Source organism: Oncorhynchus nerka, linkage group LG18 (genome assembly GCF_034236695.1).
Source record: "Oncorhynchus nerka isolate Pitt River linkage group LG18, Oner_Uvic_2.0, whole genome shotgun sequence".
Lineage (NCBI taxonomy): Eukaryota > Metazoa > Chordata > Actinopteri > Salmoniformes > Salmonidae > Oncorhynchus > Oncorhynchus nerka.
This window is the reverse complement of record NC_088413.1, coordinates 54,213,281-54,234,719: the sequence shown is the minus strand read 5'-3', so window position 1 is coordinate 54,234,719 and position 21,439 is coordinate 54,213,281. Positions and strand designations below refer to the sequence as shown.

At 40.8% G+C, this 21,439-nt stretch overlaps 1 protein-coding gene across 1 annotated transcript in view; it reads right to left on the bottom strand.

Annotated features, from left to right (window-relative positions):
• nol10 (nucleolar protein 10) overlaps positions 1-21,439 on the bottom strand; it is a 33,939-nt gene that overhangs the window by 6,538 nt on the left and 5,962 nt on the right. Inside the window, exons 8-18 of the mRNA XM_029687913.1 lie at positions 19,254-19,314; positions 19,045-19,130; positions 18,878-18,956; positions 18,608-18,757; positions 14,723-14,789; positions 13,697-13,749; positions 12,072-12,198; positions 2,329-2,408; positions 2,143-2,241; positions 516-608; positions 119-295 (exon numbers count right to left, since the gene is read on the bottom strand). Coding sequence (XP_029543773.1) covers positions 119-295; positions 516-608; positions 2,143-2,241; positions 2,329-2,408; positions 12,072-12,198; positions 13,697-13,749; positions 14,723-14,789; positions 18,608-18,757; positions 18,878-18,956; positions 19,045-19,130; positions 19,254-19,314 — 1,072 coding nt within the window. The remainder of the gene's footprint in view (positions 1-118; positions 296-515; positions 609-2,142; positions 2,242-2,328; positions 2,409-12,071; positions 12,199-13,696; positions 13,750-14,722; positions 14,790-18,607; positions 18,758-18,877; positions 18,957-19,044; positions 19,131-19,253; positions 19,315-21,439) is intronic.

Below are 21,439 nucleotides of genomic sequence, written 5' to 3'. Positions count from 1 at the left end.
TAGGGTGTGGCATTGTAGAATTAGAAAGGGTAGAAAGGTTGATCACACTGAAAGTCATATTCCATAGTGGGTGTCAAACTTCAGTAGGGGTAGTACGCTAGCTATCTAGCATCGTTACATTTTCGGCGTCTGTGGCCTGCTTGGCTAGCAGCCGCAGCTTCTTCCTCCTCTTCTGGCCCACTTTGGACACAATGGGGTTGAGCAGGCGGAACTCCTCACTCTGCTCCTCCACCTGGTAGTCTGGGTTCTCAAACATCACCTGGAAACGCTCGTCACTAAGGATGCTGGGTAGAGCCTGGCAGAGGGGCAGAGAGAGAGGGAGAGAAAGGATTTGATTGACAGCTTAGGCAGCTGACATTCGCTAGATGAGTATATTGCAGATATACATACCCGTTTCCTCTAGATTACCTTAGAACCAAAACTATATAAACCCAGCCTACAGCTCGGAAGTCTTCATCAATTGTAGACCAGACCAGTAGTATGTGAACTATGTGTGCAGGTACATGTGCTCCTACCTTGCCCTTCTTCTTCCTGGCAGACAGTTCTGCCTCATCGTCTCCCTCCTCCATCAGTTTGAGAGCCAGCTCCTTGTTCACCTTGGGCAGCTTCTGTCTCAGCAACATAGAACATTCATACAACAAACAATATATTAGCTATACAGTTGAAGTTTACATACACCTTAGCCAAATACATTTAAACTTAGTTTTTCACAATTCCTGACATTTAATCCAAGTATAAATTTCCTGTCTTAGGTCAGTTAGGATCACCACTATTTTAAGAATGTGAAATGTCAGAATAATAGTAAAGAGAATGAATTATATCAACTTTGATTTCTTTCATCACATTCCCAGTGGGTCAGAAGTTTACATACACTCAATTAGTATTTGGTAGCATTGCCTTTAAATTGTTTAACTTGGGTCAAACGTTTCTTGTAACCTTCCACAAGCTTCCCACAATAAGTTGGGTAAATTTTCTCCCATTCCTCCTGACAGAGCTGGTGTAACCTAGTCAGGTTTGTAGGTCTCCTTGCTCGCACATGCTTTTTCAGTTCTGCTCCCAAATGTTCTATAGGATTGAGGTCAGGGCTTTGTGATGGCCACTCCAGTATCTTGACTTTGTTGTCCTTAAGCCATTTTGTCACAACTTTGGAAGTATGCTTAGGATCATTGTCCATTTGGAAGACCCATTTGCGACCAAGCTTTGATGTCTTGAGATGTTGCTTCAATATATCCACATAATTTTCTTTCCTCATGATGCCATCTATTTTGTGAAGTGCACCAGTCCCTCCTCCTGCAGCAAAGCACCCCCACAACATGATGCTGCCACCCCCGTGCTTCACGGTTGGGATGGTGTTCTTCGGCTTGCAAGCCTCCCCCTTTTTCCCCCAAACATAATGATGGTCATTATGGCCAAACAGTTCTATTTTTGTTTCATCAAACCAGAGGACATTTCTCCAAAAAGTACAATCTTTGTCCCCATGTGCAGTTGCAAACCATAGTCTGGCTTTTTTATGGCGGTTTTGGAGCAGTGGCTTCTTCTTTGCTGAGTAGCCTTTCAGGTTATGTCGATATAGGACTCGTTTTACTGTGGATATAGATACTTTTGTACCCGTTTCCTCCAGCATCTTCACAATGTCCTTTGCTGTTGTTCTGGGATTGATTTGCACTTTTCGCACCAAAGTACTTTCATCTCTAGGAGACAGAACGCATCTCCTTCCTGAGCGGTATGACGGCTGCGTGGTCCCATGGTGTTTATACTTGCGTACTATTGGTGTGCGGGGACAAAATTCATTTATGCACGATGGCGCATGCGCGCAGACGGTTTGGGTTCTGTGTTAGTGTATGTAAACTTCTGTCCCACTGGAATTGTGAATTATAAGTGAAATAATCTGTCTGTAAACAATTGTTGGAAAAATTACTTGTGTCATGCACAAAGTAGATGTCCTAACCGACTTGCCAAAACTTTAGTTTGTTAACAAGACATTTGTGGAGTGGTTGAAAAATTAGTTTTAATGACTCCAACCTAAGTGTATGTAAACGTCCGACTTCAACTGTATATACTTCTTAGAAAACATCATTTGTCACCATATCCAGTCTGTCTGAATGTATGTTTTTAACAGTCAGACAGAGTACAATATCCCACCTTGATTTGTACTCTCTGGGCCCTGGACTCTTCTATCTTCTGGCGAATCTTGTCCTTGCGGTACTCCTCATAGGCAAACGGATTGGCCATGGTCTTCACCTGGACAAATCACACAAAATGTATTTAAAACACATAACTCTGTAACATCAACAATCAACTAAGAATATGCACAACTACACAACCTACCTTGTGGTACAGTCTGATGTCCATGAAGAAGCCGTGCATGTATGCCCGCAGGAGAGCAGATCCCACCAAGTGAGACAGACCTATGGTTGAACATAACATTATATGTACATGAAATGTACATATTTGCATAACATGAGTAAACAGCTACATTATACATTTGTATAATGATTGTTGATTTATACAATGCTCAAAAAAATAAAGGGAACACTTAAACAACATAATGTAACTCCAAGTCAATCACACTTCTGTGAATTCAAACTGTCCACTTAGGAAGCAACACTGATTGACAATAAATTCCACATGCTGTTGTGCAAATGGAATAGACAACAGGTGGAAATTATAGGCAATTAGCAAGACACCCCCAATAAAGGAGTGGTTTTGCAGGTGGTGACCAAAGACCACTTCTCAGTTCCTATGCTTCCTGGCTGATGTTTTGGTCACTTTTGAATGCTGGCGGTGCTTTCACTCTAGTGGTAGCATGAGACGGAGTCTACAACCCACACAAGTGGCTCAGGTAGTGCAGCTCATCCAGGATGGCACATCAATGCGAGATTTGGCAAGAAGGTTTGCTGTGTCTGTCAGCGTAGTGTCCAGAGCATGGAGGCGCTACCAGGAGACAGGCCAGTACATCAGGAGACGTAGGAGGGCAACAACCCAGCAGCAGGACCGCTACCTCCGCCTTTGTGCAAGGAGAAGCAGGAGGAGCACTGCCAGAGCCCTGCAAAATGACCAAATGTGCATGTGTTTGCTCAAACGGTCAGAAACAGACTCCATGAGGGTGGTATGAGGGCCCAACGTCCACAGGTGGGGGTTGTCCTTACAGCCCAACACCGTGCAGGACGTTTGGCATTTGGCAAATTCACCACTGGTGCCCTGTGCTCTTCACAGATGAAAGCAGGTTCACACTGAGCACGTGACAGACGTGACAGAGTCTGGAGACTCTGTGGAGAACGTTCTGCTGCCTGCAACATCCTCCAGCATGACCGGTTTGGCGGTGGGTCAGTCATGGTATGGGGTGGTATTTCTTTGGGGGGCCGCACAGCCCTCCATGTGCTCGCCAGAGGTAGCCTGACTGCCATTAAGTACCGAGATGAGATCCTCAGACACCCCTTGTGAGACCATATGCTGGTGCGGTTGGCCCTGGGTTCCTCCTAATGCAAGACAATGCTAGACCTCATGTGGCTGGAGTGTGTCAGCAGTTCCTGCAAGAGGAAGGCATTGATGCTATGGACTGGCCCGCCCGTTCCCCAGACCTGAATCCAATTGAGCACATCTGGGACATATTGTCTCGCTCCATCCACCAACGCCACGTTGCACCACAGACTGTCCAGGAGTTGGCAGATGCTTTAGTCCTGGTCTGGAAGGAGATCCCTCAGGAGACCATACGCCACCTCATCAGGAGAATGCCCAGGCATTGTAAGGAGGTCATACAGGCACGTGGAGGCCACACACACTACTGAGCCTCATTTTGACTTGTTTTAAGGACATTACATCAAAGTTGGATCAGCCTGTAGTGTGGTTTTCCACTTTAATTTTGACTGTGACTCCAAATCCAGACCTCCATGGGTTGATAAATTTGATTTCCATTGATCATTTGTGTGATTTTGTTGTCAACACATTCAACTACGTAAAGAAAAAAGTATTTAATAAGAATATTTCATTCATTCAGATCTATGATGTGTTATTTTAGTGTTCCCTTTATTTTTTTGAGCAGTGTATATTTTATTTACAGTGTCTCTATATTCAACCTCCCTGAGGCAGGCTACATGTCACCTGAAACATAAAATATTGGTGCTCTTCCAAATTGGTGACGTGTATTGCCAAGCCCAGTAAGGAGTATTAATTAAAGAGATAGTTCACCCAAACGACTAAATTACACATTGGTTTTCTTACCCTGTAAGCCAGGGATGTCAAACTCATTCCATGGAGGGCCTAGTGTCTACAGGTTCTTGTTTTTTCCTTTCAATTAAGTCTTAGACAACCAGGTGTGGGGAGTTCCTTTGTTATAATTTCCCTGGCACCGTTTCCAAATGCTAACGTTTTAGCAGTTGTGGCAAAAGCCCTATTCAAGTCATGGTACCGATATTAGCATTTTTCACGCATCATGTCCAAATCATCTGAAAGTATCTCAAATTGAATGTTGAAGCTCAACGACATCACTTATAGAAGATTTGAACATGATACGCGTAAAATGCTAATATCGGTACCATGACATGAATGGGATTTATGACCAGGAACAGTGCCAGGGAAAAACTAAACCAAAGCATAGATTGCTGTCATACCTTGTCCATAGACCGCTTCCAACAGTGGTATTCAACCTTTTTCAGTGGGGACACAATTTTTTTCGCCAGAAATTGTGTCGACCCCACCACAAATCTAATGTTGTAAATGTTAATTTTCACATCAACAAATAACCTTCAATTCAGTACATATTCATCTCTTATCAAAATTAAGAGAAGCAATAAATAAATTTACTTAATGAAATTGTATTTTGCAAATGTATCTTTTTTCAAAACATTTGTATATTGTCCCATCTGTACGGTTCATTTTTGGTTCCCCAGCCCCCGAAAAATATAGTTTTATTTAAATTTGGTGGCCCCACCGTACCTGATTTTGAATACCACTGGCTTAAAGGGTAAGGAAACTAATGTAATTTTGTAATTTGGGTGAACTATCCCTTTAACTTTGAGAAGCAGCCTACTGGAATGTGCTGTAAGAAAATGGCATAAGACTACAGATATCTGCAGACATCTGCTTCCTTCAACAGGCTGGTTGTTCCCATTTAAACTGACACATTCAGGACCGTAGGGAACATAGGGTAGGCATATACTTAGCAGTGAGTTTTACAATCATTAAGCTTTTACTTCATATTACAGACTTTAATAATCAAGTGTATGCTAAAGAAAAACTGTTTTGTCAACAGGACTGTAATGAAAGCTTGTTTCATTTTGTGCTAGATTCTGCTAACTTGGCCTTTTCAGCTATTTGGCAAGACACCTTTTGAGAGCATTTAGATCAAGTTTTGTAACATCTGTCTCCACCCACAATTCTTTAAGCTCTGAATGAAGTTAGAGACTGCCATGAGGCTTTTTAGTCTCTGCTTAGTTTCATTCCAGAAGGCCACTTTAATTCAGGAATGTGTGGGAGTTGAGGCACGCAAGGACCAGGGTTGGCTAGGTTACTTTGTAAGTGTAATCCGTTACAGTTAGTAGGTACCTGTCCAAAATTGTAATCAGTAACGTAACTTTTGGATTACCCAAACTCAGTAAGGTTATCCGATTCATTTCCGTTACTTTTGGATTACTTTCATTTTAAGAGGCATTAGAAGACAAAAAGCATCCATCAAACGCATTTGGTGTGTCATCATAGTGCTCTCTGACTTGTGGTCAGACTTGCTCAGGTGGAACAAACTTAATCTTGTGCCCATTTTCAATGCTGAATTGAATGTCACTGAGAAAGAATTTAAAAGTAATCCAAGAAGTAATAATCAATATTTCAAAAGTGTTTGTAATCTAATTACAATATTTTTGCTGGTAACGGAACATATTTAATTTAACTAGGCAAGTCAGTTAAGAACTCTTATTTACAATGACCGCCTACACTGGCCAGATTACAGTTAGCTGTTTTGTAATCAGATTACATGTAATCAGTTACTCCCCAACCCTGGCAAGGACTGTGTTCGTGTGTGTGTGTGTGTGTGGTAAAAAGATAGAACCCCCCTTTCCCCAGAAATCTCACTATCCGCCTGGCAGCCTGTCTGTTACATAACAAGGACATTTCACAGCTGCAGTGAACTGAACTCCCCTTCCCCCCTAATCTACTCCACCCCTCCCTCCTGCCCTCTCTCACCCTCCCCCTCCCACTCTATCACCCTCCCTCCCTCCGTCTCCCTCCCACTCTCCCCCTCCTTTTATTCCTCCCCAACCAACTGAATTTCTCGTCTTTGTCATTTGATCTCTTTAGCGCTAACCCAAGCATTCTTCTGTTCTTTCAACCCTTCTGTTCACCACCCCTTTATCTCTCACTATCCCTTATTCCATCTCTTAATTTCTCTCTCCATTCCGACAGTGTTTCCCCTACCGTTCATTTTTAGAAGGGACTTGTACACCGGGCCTTTGTGTTGCCTCAATATGCCTAAATTCAAAATGGTCTCCACTGAATGGCAAGTGTAGTGTAGACAGCCCTGGAAGTTTCCCTAGAACCTGTAGGCCTAAAATAACTTGAATGCTCGATTCAATAGGCACTTGTATTTCTGGAGATCTTAGAGGAACAAATCTCTACCCCCCTCTCACCTAGGGCTGGGGCGGTAGTGACATTTTGTCAGCTGGTGATTGTCAAGAAAATAACTGCCGGCCTCACGGTAATTTACCATTAATTAACAAACACATTTAATATCTCCTGGCTTCCATGCACAGCCTAAAATCAAAATGTAAAAAAGTCTAATAAATCCCTGCAATATAGCCTACACCTTCACAATAAATCCATTATTTATTGTAGACAGGTCTAAAGAAACATGATATGATGAAAATGCAGTCTATTTCAGAAGAACAAAATAGCATACTCTTGAGTTGTCCTTATGTTAGGTCCTGATCTGGCTATGCAATATGGCTGTGGGCCATACTTCATTTAGCAGACAAGATTTGCTTATAATTCCGTCGCATTATTTTACAGTATGAAGAATACAATTGAACATAGCTGAATAACCCAAACGATTTGAGGGAGTGCGCATATGCAGCTAGTCTGTGCTAGTCTGTGTTGAGCGGAACTTCTTAAGGTCTAGGGGGCAGCATTTTCACTTTTGGATAAATAGCGTGCCCAATTTCAACTTCCTGCTACTCATGCCAAGAATATAAGATATGCATATTATTAGTAGATTTGGATAGAAAACACTCTGAAGTTTCTAAAACTGTTTGAATCATGTCTGTGAGTATAACAGAACTTATGTAGCAGGTAAAACCCAGAGGACTAACCGTTCTGAATTACTTTTTTTGATGTCTCTGTCTGTTCAGTGAGTTCTCATTGGGAAACTATATTTCTTAGGCACTTGTTTTCAGTTCCTACCGCTTCCACTGGATGTCACCAGTCCTTGGAATTTGGTTGAGGTTATTCCTTTGTGCAATGAAGAAGTACGGCCATCTAGGAACTGGGTAACACTGTTGAGAGTTGCGCAAGACTTGAAAAGTAGCGTTGGTTTGTTGTCTTCCTGTATTGAACACAGATAGACCCGTCTTCAATTTGATCGATTATTAACGTTTAAAAATACCTAAAGTTGTATTACAAAAGTAGTTTGAAATGTTTTGGCAAAGTTTACAGGCAACTTTTGAGATATTTTGTAGTGACGTTGCGCAAACTGGAAGCTGTTTTTTTTCTGGATCAAACGCGCCAAATTTTGGATATATATGGACGGAATTAATCGAACAAAAGGACCAATTGTGATGTTTATGGGACATATTGGAGTGCCAACAAAAGAAGTTCGTCAAAGGTAAGGCATGTTTTATATTTTATTTCTGCGTTTTGTGTAGCATCTGCAGGGTTGAAATATGCTACTCTCTTTGTTTACTGTTGTGCTATCATCAGATAATAGCTTCTTATGCTTTCGCCAAAATATATTTTTAAAATCTGACATGTTGGCTGGATTCACAACGAGTGTAGCTTTAATTTAGTATCTTACATGTGTGATTTAATGAAAGTTTGATATTTATTTCATTTTAATTTGCCGCGCTGCATTTTCCCTGGCTTTTGGCCAAGTGGGACGCAAGTGTCCCCTATCCTAGAGGGGTTAACAAAGAAAATGGTCCTCCTATATGCTTAATTTAGAGTTATTTATGCAATCTTAGTTGTGATACAAACATTAGGCTATTTGTTTTTAATACATTATAAGGCTGCATGATGTGAATAATGATGAGTTGAAATCATTCGCATGAAAGGCTCTGCTTTATCTTTTGCGCAGGGTGCACACACTTCATCAGTTTCTCATTCATAATTTGACAAGCACTTGATAATGCCTCAAATTTTCCGGCAGCATCCCCTTTGTGTGGCCGTAATACCCCCTAAAAAAATCCATGCCTTTTATAGCCAGTGGTCGTTGTGCCTGTGGGCTGAATATAATTAATACCCTTCTCCAGGCCGCATGCTCCGAAGAACCTCTCACTCACATGGCTCTCTCAGACACAGTGCATTCAGAAAGTATTCGGACACCTAAACTCTTTCCACATTTTGTTATGTTACAGCCTTATTCGAAAATGTATTAATATATATATATATATTTCATATACATCTACACACAATAGCTAATAAAAACAAAACATGTTTTTTTAGAAATGTTTGCAATTTTTTTTTAAATAAGAACAGAAATACCTTATTTACATAAGTATTCAGTATTCATGAGACTCGAAATTGAGCTCAGGTGCATCCTGTTTCCATTGAGATGTTTCTACAACTTGATTGGAGTCCATCTGTGCTAAATTCAATTGATTGGACATGATTTGGAAAGGCACACATCTGTCTATATAAGGTCCCACAGTTGATATGGCTTGTTTTGCTCTGACATGCACTGAGGTCAAAGGAATTGTCCGTAGAACTCAGACAGGATTGTGTCGAGGCAAAAAACTTGGGGAGGGTACAAAAAGAAGGTCCAGCATTGAAGGTCCCCAAGAACACAGTGGCCTCCATGATTCTTAAATGGAAGAAGTTTGGAACCACCCAGACTCTTCCTAGAGTTAGCCGCCCGGCCAAACTGAGCAATCAGGGGAGAAGAACCTTAGTCATGGAGGTGACCAAGAACCCAATGGTCACTCTGACAGAGATCCAGAGTTCCTCTGTGGAGATGGGAGAACCTTCCAGAGGGACAATAATCTCTGCAGCACTCCAACAAACAGGCCTTAAAAATGGTAAATTGGCAAGACGGAAGCCATCCCACAGTAAAAGGCACATGACAGCCGGCTTGGAGTTTGCCAAAAGGCACCTAAAGGACTCTCAGACCATGAGAAACAAGATTCTCTGGTCTGATGAAACCAAGATTGAACTCTTTGGCCTGAATGCCAAGCATCACGTCTGGAAGAAACCTGGCATCGTCCCTACAGTGAAGCATGGTAGTGGCAGGGTCATGCTGTGGGGATGTTTTTCAGCGGCAGGGACTGGGAGAATAGTCAGGATCAAGGGAAAGATGAACGGAGCAAAGTGCAGAGAGATCCTTGATGAAAACCTGCTCCAGAGCACTCAGGACCTCAAACTGGTTAACCTTCCAACAGAACAATAACCCTAAGCACACAGTCAAGACAATGCAGGGGTGGCTTCGGAACAAGTCTCTGAATGTACTTGAGTGGCCGAGCCAGAGCCCGAACCCAATCGAATATCTCTGGAGAGACCTGAAAATAGCTGTGCAGATAGAAGAATGGGAGAAACTCCCCAAATACAGACAAAAGGTTAACCTTCCTAACTGTTTTTGCTTTGTTGTTATGGGGTATTGTGTGTAGATTGATGGGGAAAAAAACGTTCACCTTTTTTAGAATAAGGCTGTAACAAAACAAAATTTGGAAAAGGGAAGAGGTCTGAATACACTGTATCTCAATTCTTATTAGCCAATATCCATAACGTGACCGGGTCCTTCTCACAGGCTACAAGTGAAGACAGACACATCGGGGAAGCAACTGCGTGCGTCCTTATTGAATTCTGAGGCGCATATTGAAGATGTTGGAAAAACTGTCCACATTTACTTTTCGTCAGCAAACAAGATGAGTAGGCCTAACAAACAGCAAAAACACTAGCTTATGTCAATCTACTATCCCCCATAGTACAAAAGTAGACTTTTCTATTGTGTGTGAGAAAGAAATATTCAAACATAGTCTTGGATAGTTGTGGGACATGATAGATCCCAAATGAGTTCAACCACTAGAATCAAAATCCTTCTAAAAACAGGGCTGACGCAACAAATCAATACGTTTAGCTTAAAAAGTGAACTATTAGGCTATTTCTTCACATTATACGGCAGTAGGCTATAAGCGTGAATGTTCCAAAATGCAATCTATTAGCGGGAAAACACCATTCTCAAAACTGACTGCAAATGTGATTATGCATGTAATGCTTTAATTATAAAGAAGCATTTTTATGGTGAAAATAATCTTCCCCAAACTTGAAACTCGTGTTGAGTTTGTATGCAAATTAGGCTCTACCCCCCTTGGTAAAGCGGATTAATGTACATCATTTTGAAGAAGATATTTGGCCACTTTAGTTGTGATACAAACCTTATCAAAACATATAGGCCTATGGGCTAGGCTACATGTGGTGTGCGATTATTTTTTTTTTAAAGTCGGGGGAAAAGGCACGTGCCGTTTCTTGCCTTACTGCACACAAACTGAGCATTATTCACAAGTGATAATTCACAAGTGATAATATATCATTCTAATATCTAATATTGTCACCCATCAGACTATTCTTGATATGATCTTATCTTATCTTTACATATACCAAATAAAGTGTGTGAAATTTGTTTGGATTTAGAATGGACCATTATCATGCATCAGTCTCGAAGCAGGGGCTGGGGGAAAATACATGTAATCTATGCACTTAACTAGAGGTCGACCGATTAATCGGAATGGCCGATTAATTAGGGCCGATTTCAAATTTTCATAACAATCGGAAATCTGTATTTTTGGACGACCATTTTTTTTTTACACCTTTATTTAACTAGGCAAGTCAGTTAAGAACACATTCTTATTTTCAATGATGGATGCCACCCGTTAGATAAAATACGGAAAGGTTCTGTATTTCACTGAAAGAATAAACGTTTTGTTTTCGAGATTATAGTTTCCGGATTCGACCATATTAATGACCTACGGCTTGTATTTCTGTGTGTTATTATGTTATAATTAAGTCTATGATTTGATAGAGCAGTCTGACTGAGCGATGGTAGGCACCAGCAGGCTTGGAAGCATTCATTCGAACAGCACTTTCGTGCATTTTGCCAGCAGCTCTTCGCAATGCTTCAAGCATTGCTCTGTTTATGATTTCAAGCCTATCAACTTCCGAGATTAGGCTGGTGTAACCGATGTGAAATGGCTAGCTAGTTAGCGGGGTGCGCGCTAATAGCGTTTCAAACGTCACTCGCTCTGAGACTTGGAGTAGTTGTTCCCCTTGCTCTGCATGGGTAACGCTGCTTCGAGGGTGGCTGTTGTCGATGTGTTCCTGGTTCGAGCCCAGGTAGGGGTGAGGAAAGGGACGGAAGCCATACTGTTAAACTGGCAATACTAAAGTGCCTATAAGAATATCCAATAGTCAAAGGTATATGAAATACAAATGGTAGAGAGAGAAATAGTCCTATAATTCCTATAACAACTACAACCTAAAACTTCTTACCTGGGAATATTGAAGACTTGTGTTAAAAGGAACCACCAGCTTTCATATGTTCTCATGTTCTGAGCAAGGAACTTAAACGTTAGCTTTCTTACATGGCACATATTGCACTTTTACTTTCTTCTCCAACACTTTGTTTTTGCATTATTTAAATCAAATTGACCATGTTTTATTATTTATTTGAGGCTAAATAGATTTTATTGATGTATTATATTAAGTTAAAATAAGTGTTCATTCAGTATTGTTGTAATTGTCATTATTACAAATACTTTTTTTTTTTTTTCATCGTCAGATTAATCAGTATCAGCTTTTTTTTGGGTCCTCCAATAATCGGTATCGGCGTTGAAAACTCATAATCGGTCAACCTCTACACTTAACAGCCCTACTCTCACCCAGGTTCTCCAGGTCCTTGCGGGTGACAAACTTGTAGTCATCGTAGACGGTACTCTCAGGGCTCTCCTCCAGCTCCTCTGTCAGGTTGTCCAGGAAGGAGCACCAGCGAGGAGCAGGTCCCAGTGCCTACACAGGGACAACATGGAGGGGAGGAAGGAGAGAAAAGAACAAGGGATGTAGAGAAGGAGGGAAAAGGAATGAAGAACAAGGAACATTTTAAGAATTCTAATTCAATATATTTCTCTCTTTTCACTGCGCTGTGGGCTGGTAAGGGAAGTAGGTGTTGGCAACATTCCAGTTGGCTAGGTGTAGTTTCTGCCATGTTGCTTGCACCTATCCAATCCTCTCAGGGCTCTGAGGATGAGTCGACAAGGATTGAATGAGTCTTATCAGATTGAAATCACCCCATCATCGTAAGATAATTTAATGCCACTGGGTTCAATCCAAACTGAGTTCCGTCCTATGAAATCAGAGTTCAAAGTCTACGTAATGTCCCCTTCCTCAGTGTAATCATTGAAGAGCAAATGGCTAATGTTAACTTCCAAACTTTGCCCTACTGTAATGTAGGCATCTAGGGAGGCATGTGTTGGAGGCCTTTGTACACCAGTTGAAAAACCAGGGAGAAAGGAGCTCTCTGGAATTGGAATAGTATGCTTGCCTCAAATTCATGAATGATAGATTAGATGAGTAAACCAAACAAGGTGACAACGTTGTGTTATATTTGAAGTTACCATTGATGTTCATACCATACCTGAGTGAAAAATGTAGCTATTTATTCAGAGCAGTTTGTGCTCACTGCTATGTGAATGTTTGATATCGGCCTTCCATTTTCTGCAGAAGTATTCCAAAACTCCAATAACCAAAAATAGAATGTGTTTGCTGTTAACAGATGAATGCAATATTTCCTAAGTTCAGTATAAGCTCTTTGTAGCCCCAAACACACGCTATTTAAGACCTTGTTTTCTGTATCTCACCATCACAATGATCTAATCAGTGGTTTATGAATGGGACCAGAAACTAATCGCGTCAGGGTTACCACATGATCTTTCTATACAGAGACTACATTACATTACATTACAGTAGACACACCTCAACTTCCTAGAGAGACTACTTTACCGTAGAAACACACACATTAACCTCCTAACGAGACTATTTTTTATTTATTTTAATTTTAAATATGTTTTTTTTAACAATGTACAAACACTTTTCCTATATAAGAACTGAAAAGCTGGTATAGGGGTAGGCACAAGGCCACCTGTTGCTGAAGAACATTCACGTTCCAACAAGGGTACTTTCTAGGTAAAACCCAGTGGGAGGTTTTCCATGAATAATGCCCTTTAGTGTTTTTTGCAGACCATAAAACACCAGCCAAATGGGGATGCCGTAAACACTAAACTGAACAAATGAATGTCTCGAAAACTCAAGACCTCAAAACAGAGATCGTCCTTTCGTGCCTTCTCTATACTGCCTTGGTCGGTTTGGTTTCAATTCACACCATGGAGTAACTCTATCTCATGGGAAAATTTACCTTTCAAACCAATCATGCACACCGAGGCATGTAAAACTAGCAGTTAAACCAAACTGTCAAATGGGCCTGAGGGAGTGCAAGGGTGGTAGAACTCACAGGGATATAGAATGTATTCATCTTAGGGTCTTCATTGGCAGTGAAGAGCATACCTGTGAAGTTAGGAGAGAAAAATAAAAGATGTGGATGAGTGAGATGAGCTAACGAAACAACCAGATCCTTTTCCCCATACTGAAGTTAGCATTGCTATAAACTAAGGTTATGCGGAACTGTACAAAAAGGCTCATTGTCTGCTGGTTTTGTTTGACTCTAGTTACAAGCCTAACTGCATGAACATGCAGAAAGTAGAGCCCACATAAACATAGGGTGACTATAGATACCATCTACTGTATGCTGCTCTGTACCATCACTCATTCATATATCCTTATGTACATATTCCTTATCCCCTTACACTGTGTATAAGACAGTAGTTTTGGAATTGTTAGTTAGATTACTTGTTGGTTATCACTGCATTGTCGGAACTAGAAGCACAAGCATTTCGCTACACTCGCATTAACATCTGCTAACCATGTGTATGTGACAAATAAAATTTGATTTGATTTGATTTGTAGGTATGCAGGCAGTAGACTAGTCAAATAGGAAATAGCAAAACCCTTGTTGGATTTTTAAATGTTAAAATGTATGTAACCATTACTGACAAAAGCCTGGCTTGCTCCCATCTTCCTTTGACAACAAATCATCCATGCAAATGGTTGTGCGGATTTGCTATTTACGTGAAATTACAGCAATTACATCATGAATGAGTGTCTTAAACAGTTTAACTCAAGTGCTCAGTAAACATTGCTGTAATTAGGCATAATTGCTGGTAGAGAAGCTGTCAACGGATAGAGTTGCAGTCTTATTTCAAAAGCAAAGTCCAAGCCATCTCACAAAGAAGCATATCCTTGGTGCAGAAGTGTTTAGGACTTGTTGATGAGGTCACTTGGCACCATCTAGTGGTAGTTGAGCATACTGGTAAATGACTACAAAGCAGATAAGAGTGCCTGAAGTCGGTACAGAAGCAATGTTTAGTGTATCTGGCTCATTACTCATAGAATGGACCAGTCTTTCTGAGGTGATTCTCACCAGAACCAGGATAGATGCACACGTCGTTGATGTTCGTCTGGGGCTCAATGGAGGAGAACACTTTTCCCTGGGGTGAAACAGACCAAAGATATGGTTAGAATATCTGTTATAGCACTGTGATAGTTAGTTAGTGGTCTCTCTTTCATCAACCAAGTGTACAATGACACGGACATTTTTAACATAAAAAATGCTTTTTCCACATATGGGCCATTTCAATTCTTCGCACCCACTCAAGCCTTTATAGCCTATTGGCTCTTGATCATTCAAAAATAATTGTCTAGAGATCATAGCAATCACCATGTTGTCTTGTTCACTTGTCAGTTCGTTACTTAAAACAAATAGATCACGGCCATTTCCACCGTTCTCCTTGTCCATGTTATCCAGAAAGCTGGTAACTTATTTAGCTAATTTCAGTGTGATGTTTCTTTCCTTCCATTTGACCCGTTGTTGTGCAGGGTACATCAAAGGGAACAGGATTATTTTTTCCCCCATAGCTTTTTCCGTATGGTGTCAATTTCTCTGCGCTTCATGTAGAAGTCTCTGCTCATGTTGGTGTTGATGTACTGTAGATCCGTTGGTCCTCATACATCAAAGGTCCGACAACCAACTTCCAGGCTTGGATGGCCAGTCATAGAACTTTATCTTTGTCCCTATAGTTAAAGTAACTTTGCTATGATGCCCCCTGGTTTGCTGCTGGTGTCCCCTCCTGGGCAGCCTGTTCGAATGTGCTTATTCAATTGTGGGAGCCCGTGTGACGTTCTCCTGGCCCAGTAGTTGTGTGGTATTACATTTTCCTGGAATTCTTCCATTCCGGTTGTTCCACAGCTTTCGAGGAAATTTCCCAAAGCGAGCGGTGACTGAAGTCGTCCATCCCGTTTACGTTGTCAGTAAGACCCGTAATTATTGTTTTTTTGTTCATCCACGGTTTTCTAGAGTTTCTCTCATGTTTCTCTCAAAATTAACCCGGTTTCGGCCTCCTTCATACGTTTGCCCAGTTCAGTCATATCAGTTTAGATCTGATATTTTCTTCATCTTTTTCTGTTAGTAGTGTCTCTAAACTCACTTTAGTTGAGTCATCAGCTACTTGGTCCATGACCGCATTGTTTCGCTGTGTTTTTATTTCTCGATATAGTATTTGCCGTAACAATGAGTATGCCAACATGATGTTTGTTATTTCTTGACTTATGAGTCGAGTTCTTTCAAATTTAAGAGGCACATTTTTCTTTTATAAAAAAGGGAATGCCAAGCGGATCACCTTTACCTTACTACCTCACGGTCGCCATACCGGAAATAGTCTATTATATATTATATTCTAAAATGTGCATAAAAGCAATATGTGCATTTTCCCACCAGAGGGGTGTTTCCTTCAACACAGACTTGTTGCAGATAAAAGCATGTGCATGATAACATAGTGCACAAAAAATAACTTCAGTGGTTAAATTCCCATGTATCGAATAAAAAAGACAAGTTAAATGGGTTTCCATTGCATTTTCAACTCTACTGATGGTTTTGTCAGTTATATAGCAAATGTGCCCACTGTGGTCTTGGCATGTGCGCTCTACCCAACAGCTCTCAGATACAGTGCGGGTATAGCCTACATGATGACATTATTATGGACAAAAAAACATAGATAATTTTGATTAGTCAAACTGCAGCTAAGCATCATGTCACCAGAATAAGACTCAATGTTAACTTGAAAGAAGCATCAAGCGTGCATTTTCACCACCCTGTGAAGTTCAAAATGTTGTTGATCTGTAGCCTAATAAACAGCATGCTTATTAGAGTCGTAGTGGAGGACCACGCAACATATCATCGTGTGACTCCAAGTTTACATCGATATGATTATAATTATATAAATATTTGTGCATAAAGGCGTTTACACCACCATTCCTCGCATAATTCAAGTGGAACTGACAGTGGTTTAACTACTTTGCAGATATGTAACAAACAGACAATCATTATAAATCAGTAAAAAAAGATCAAATTCCCATTTTATGCTTCAAAACCAACTTCATAAGAGGTTTTAAAAATAGGTTATATTTGACTCAAAATTACATGACAAGGAATTGTTGGTAGAATAGATGGATAGAGTTCAATGCATGATTAATGTAATTCACCAATACATTTCTTGGTAGTCCAAGAAAATATAGCTTTCAGGTTGTAAATCCCTGCTGGCCTGGTACATTGTTTGCTGGACTGTAACTAAGGTTGGGAATGTAAAAGAAATCTAACTAGCAAGGGCAATGATCACAAGGGCCGCCTCCCAAATAGGACACAAAAGAGAGTATAAATTAGTCTACAGCAACAACAAAAAGTCAAACATGTTTTAAGTTTAAAAATTACAACAAACCTATAGCTACATTTTTGTTACTTTGAATTATTCACATCTGCAAGCATAACAGCAGAGGCTGGACAAATATATCTCTCTTATTTGTTCTAATATGTTAAAACGCTATATACAACATTCTATGTACATACGTGGGCATTATAAAGGGCCATATTTGGATCGCAGTTGTACTTTTTTGTATGTCTGGCCCGTGAATCCATTGTGTTTTTTCAATATTGCCCATGCGCTGATTGAGTTTGATTCCACTGGGATAGGCGTGTCTATTTATGCAACTAGCTATTGATTTAGCAAGCTAAAAACACGGAGCCTAATGTTAGCTAGCTGCTGGGAGGATGTCATATCATTGGAGGAGTGGATGAGTGACCGACTCTTCCCCCTTATATTGTTTTTTGGTGGCTACAGCTAGAGATGCAGGTGTCATTTGGTTAGCTAGCAAGAAATGTGAATCGCTTTGCTATGCTGAACTTGAACGACTATTAACTGTTGGTTAGGGGCTCGTAAGTAAGCATTTCACCTGTTGTATTCGGCGCATGTGACTAATAACATTTGATTTGATCCACAGTTAGCATATCTTTTAGATGTCAATCAAACGTATTTGGCAGGCTGGCAAGCAAGTTCCTACTCAGTTGTTCAAATGTGGGTTGGAAAAAGCATGCATTGGCAGGCAAGCTGCAGAAGAACGAGCAGGCTACTATTCCATATCGTTTCAGTGCAATTCTGACAGCCAACTAGCTTAAAAAGTTTGAGAGGGGTTATCTAATGTTCCCTCATTAGATTCTCATTCTGGCAAGCATTAGTTGTTGATCTTGTTGTTGTTCACGTGTATAGGCAACTGAGGGAGAGATGGCCTACCTTTCATGGTTGTTAATATCAGTAAGACTGTGAAGTTTCCAAATGTAAGAGGACTCCTGTGGTATTTACATAAAACATAAATTCAAGTGTATTTTGTGGCTTTTGGCGAATGCATTGTAATGATCTAAAGTTCCGCTGTTTCAACTGCCTGTAAACACACAGTCTGGTTCAAAGTGAATGATGGCAAGCCTGTGTGGCAAATGGCTTATTTGCATATAAGCCTACTGTAGCTTGGATTGACTATGGCTATTGAACTTTCAAACATTGTCAGATACAGCCTGGGGTTCGATCCGAGGCCGTGACCGGGAGTCCCATAGGGTGGCACAAAATTGGCTCAGCATCATCCGGGTTAGAGGAGGGTTTGGCCAGGGGGCTTTACTTGGCTCATTGTGCTCTAGCGACTCCTAGTGGCGGGCAGATGAACGTGTTTCCTCCAACACATTGGTGCAGCTGGCTTCCGGGTTAAGCGAGCGGGTGGGTCATGTTTCATATGACTCGACCTCCGCCTCTCCTGAGCCCGTTGGGGAGTAGCAGCGATGAGACAAGATTGTATTCACAAAATTGTGGAGAAACAAGGGGGTAATTCAAAATAATAATAATAATTTCAAAGTTGGATGGAAACCTGGTTGATGTCTGGTTTCCCAAAACATGAATCAAATATCTTTTCAACATTCATAAACATTTACCGTGTCTTTGTTCCAGATCTTGATGATCTTGGAGTCCGCAGTCAGAACCAGGTCTAGGTGGTCCTGGAAGTTGACAGACTTGATAGGAAGGCCGTAGTAATGGTCTTTTACCAGCAGGGGGCGGCTAGAGCGCAGGTCATAGATTAGGACCTACAGTACCAGGCAGACAGATCGTCAATGGGGAAACTTGTGGGGAGGGGAACATTTAGGCAGTTTTCTGCATTATCCCAGCTATTAGGACACACAAGACGCCATTGTAAAAGTACATACCTGCCCAGTGCTCGTTCCCACAGCCATGGTGAGAGAGCCATTAAACTTGAGTGCGCTGACTGATGGCAAGCCCTCCACTCTAAAGACAAACACATCCAGATCATGGATTTGAACGATGGTGTTTTTCTAAATACATGTAACTGTTCATGTTCTAGTGTTGTACTTACTCTGTTCCCTCTGTGACGCTGCTCAAGGCACAGTCTAGCATCCCCACCCGACTTCGTACACGAGGGTCCCAGCACTCCACTTTCCCCTAGCCACCAGCAACACAGGGAACATGGTTAGACACACACAGGCACACACACAAAATGATGTCAATAGGGTTCAGGTTATGTCCGATCCATTCACTCATTATATGCACATAGGCTCCACCCACCTCGGCTGTTCCTGAAGCTAACAGTTGATGGACAGGATTGATGTCACACACATTGTGCTCCCTGTCAGTCAGAGAAATGGCAAAAAGAGACATGATCACACCATATGCATACTAACGAGTCTTGTAGTGACTGTATTTACTGTATTGTAATGCACAGGGGCGATTCTGTGTCAGCATGGCACAACAACAACAACAAAAATGTATCTCGGATTGTTTTGGCAACTCTCACATATAAACTTAATTGGAAGAAAAGATGTTTGATATGCTTTTTAAAATTTGTAACAAACCATTTTTTGGAAACTCATGATGAAAGTTGCCAATATACAGCCCTTTTAAGACCTTTAGATGCAACCTGTAAGACCCAATGATCCGTGAACAGTACATGATACAGACAACACCTTATTGTCATTATACTCATAGTGTCCTCTAAAATAGGAAGTATCCCTAAATTCTGAAATACAATTTCACACGTGAATTTACTCAACATTAAAACTATTCATATTAAAAAAGGTACTAAACAGAATTTCTCCTCTATGTGGAAGCTAGGTGAATTGCAAGAACACTGGCTGCATTCAAAACAAATATCCCCCTTCCCTGCACCCATTTCACTGTAACATTTTAAACTATTTTATACATTGTATAATAATAGTAAAGACATCAAAACCTATAAAATAACATATATGGAATCATGTAGTAACCAAGTGCTAAATCAAAATATATTTTATATTTGAGAATCTTCAAAGTAGCCACCCGTTGCCTTGATGACAGCTTTGCACACTCTTGGCATTCTCTCAACCAGCTTCATTAGATAGTAACCTGGAATGCATTTAAATGAACAGGTGTGCCTTGTTAAAAGTTAATTTGTGGAATTTCTTTCCTTCTTAATTAATGTGTTTGAGCCAATCAGTTGTGTTGTGACATGGTAGGGGTGGTATACAGAAGATTTGGTAAAAGACCAAGTCCATATTATGTTACGAACAGCTCAAATAAGCAAAGAGAAACGACAGTCCATCAATACGTTAAGACATGGTCAGTCAATCCGGAAAATCTCAAGAACTTTGAAAGTTCCAAGTGCAGTCGCAAAAACCATCAAGCACTATGATGAAACTGGTTCTCATGAGGACCGCTACAGGAAATGAAGACCCAGAGTTACTTTTGCTGCAGAGGATAAGTTCATTAGAGTTAATTGCACCTCATATTGCAGCCCAAATAAATGCTTCACAGAGTTCAAGTAACAGACACATCTCAACATCAACTGTTCAGAGAAGACTTTGTGAATCAGGCCTTCATGGTCGAATTGCTGCAAAGAAACCACTACTGAAGGACAGCAATAAGAAGAAGAGACTTGCTTGAGCCAAGAAACACAAGCAATGGACATTAAACTGGTGGAAATTTGTCCTTTGGTCTGAAGAGTCCAAATTTGAGATTTTTGGTTCCAACCAGTGTCTGTGAGACGCAGAGTAGGTTAACGGATGATCTCCGCATGTGTGGTTCCCACCGTGAAGCATGGAGGTGGTGGTGCGTTGGTGCTTTTCTGGTGACACTGTCAGTGATATATTTAGTATTCAAGGCACACTTAGCCAGCATGGCTACCACAGCATTCTGCAGCAATATGCCATCCCATCTGGTTTGCACTTAGTGGGACTATCATTTGTTTTTCAACAGGACAATGACCATAAACACACTTCCAGGCTGTGTAAGGACTATTTGATCAAGAAGGAGAGTGATGGAGTGCTGCATCATATGACCTTGCCTCCACAATCACCCAACCTCAACCTAATTGAGATGGTTTGGGATGAGTTGGACCGCAGAGTGAAGAAAAAGCAGCCAACAAGTGCTTAGCATATATGGGAACTCCTTCAAGACCGTTGGAAAAGCATTCCTCATTAGGCTAGTTGAGAGAATGCCAAGAGTGTACAAAGCTGTCATCAAGGCAAAGTGTGGCTGCTTTGAAGAATATACTTCTTGATTCCATATGTGTTATTTCATTTCATTATTCTACAATGTATAAAACAGTCAAAATAAAGAAAAACCCTTGAATAAGCAGGTGTGTCCAAACTTTTGACTGGTACTGTATTTCACAGTGATTTAGATGGTACAATGATTCCCTACAGTATTCAGTTCTTGTTTTCTCACAAACTGAACGAATTGTGCAGATTTTTAGCAACAAAGAAATGACAACGATT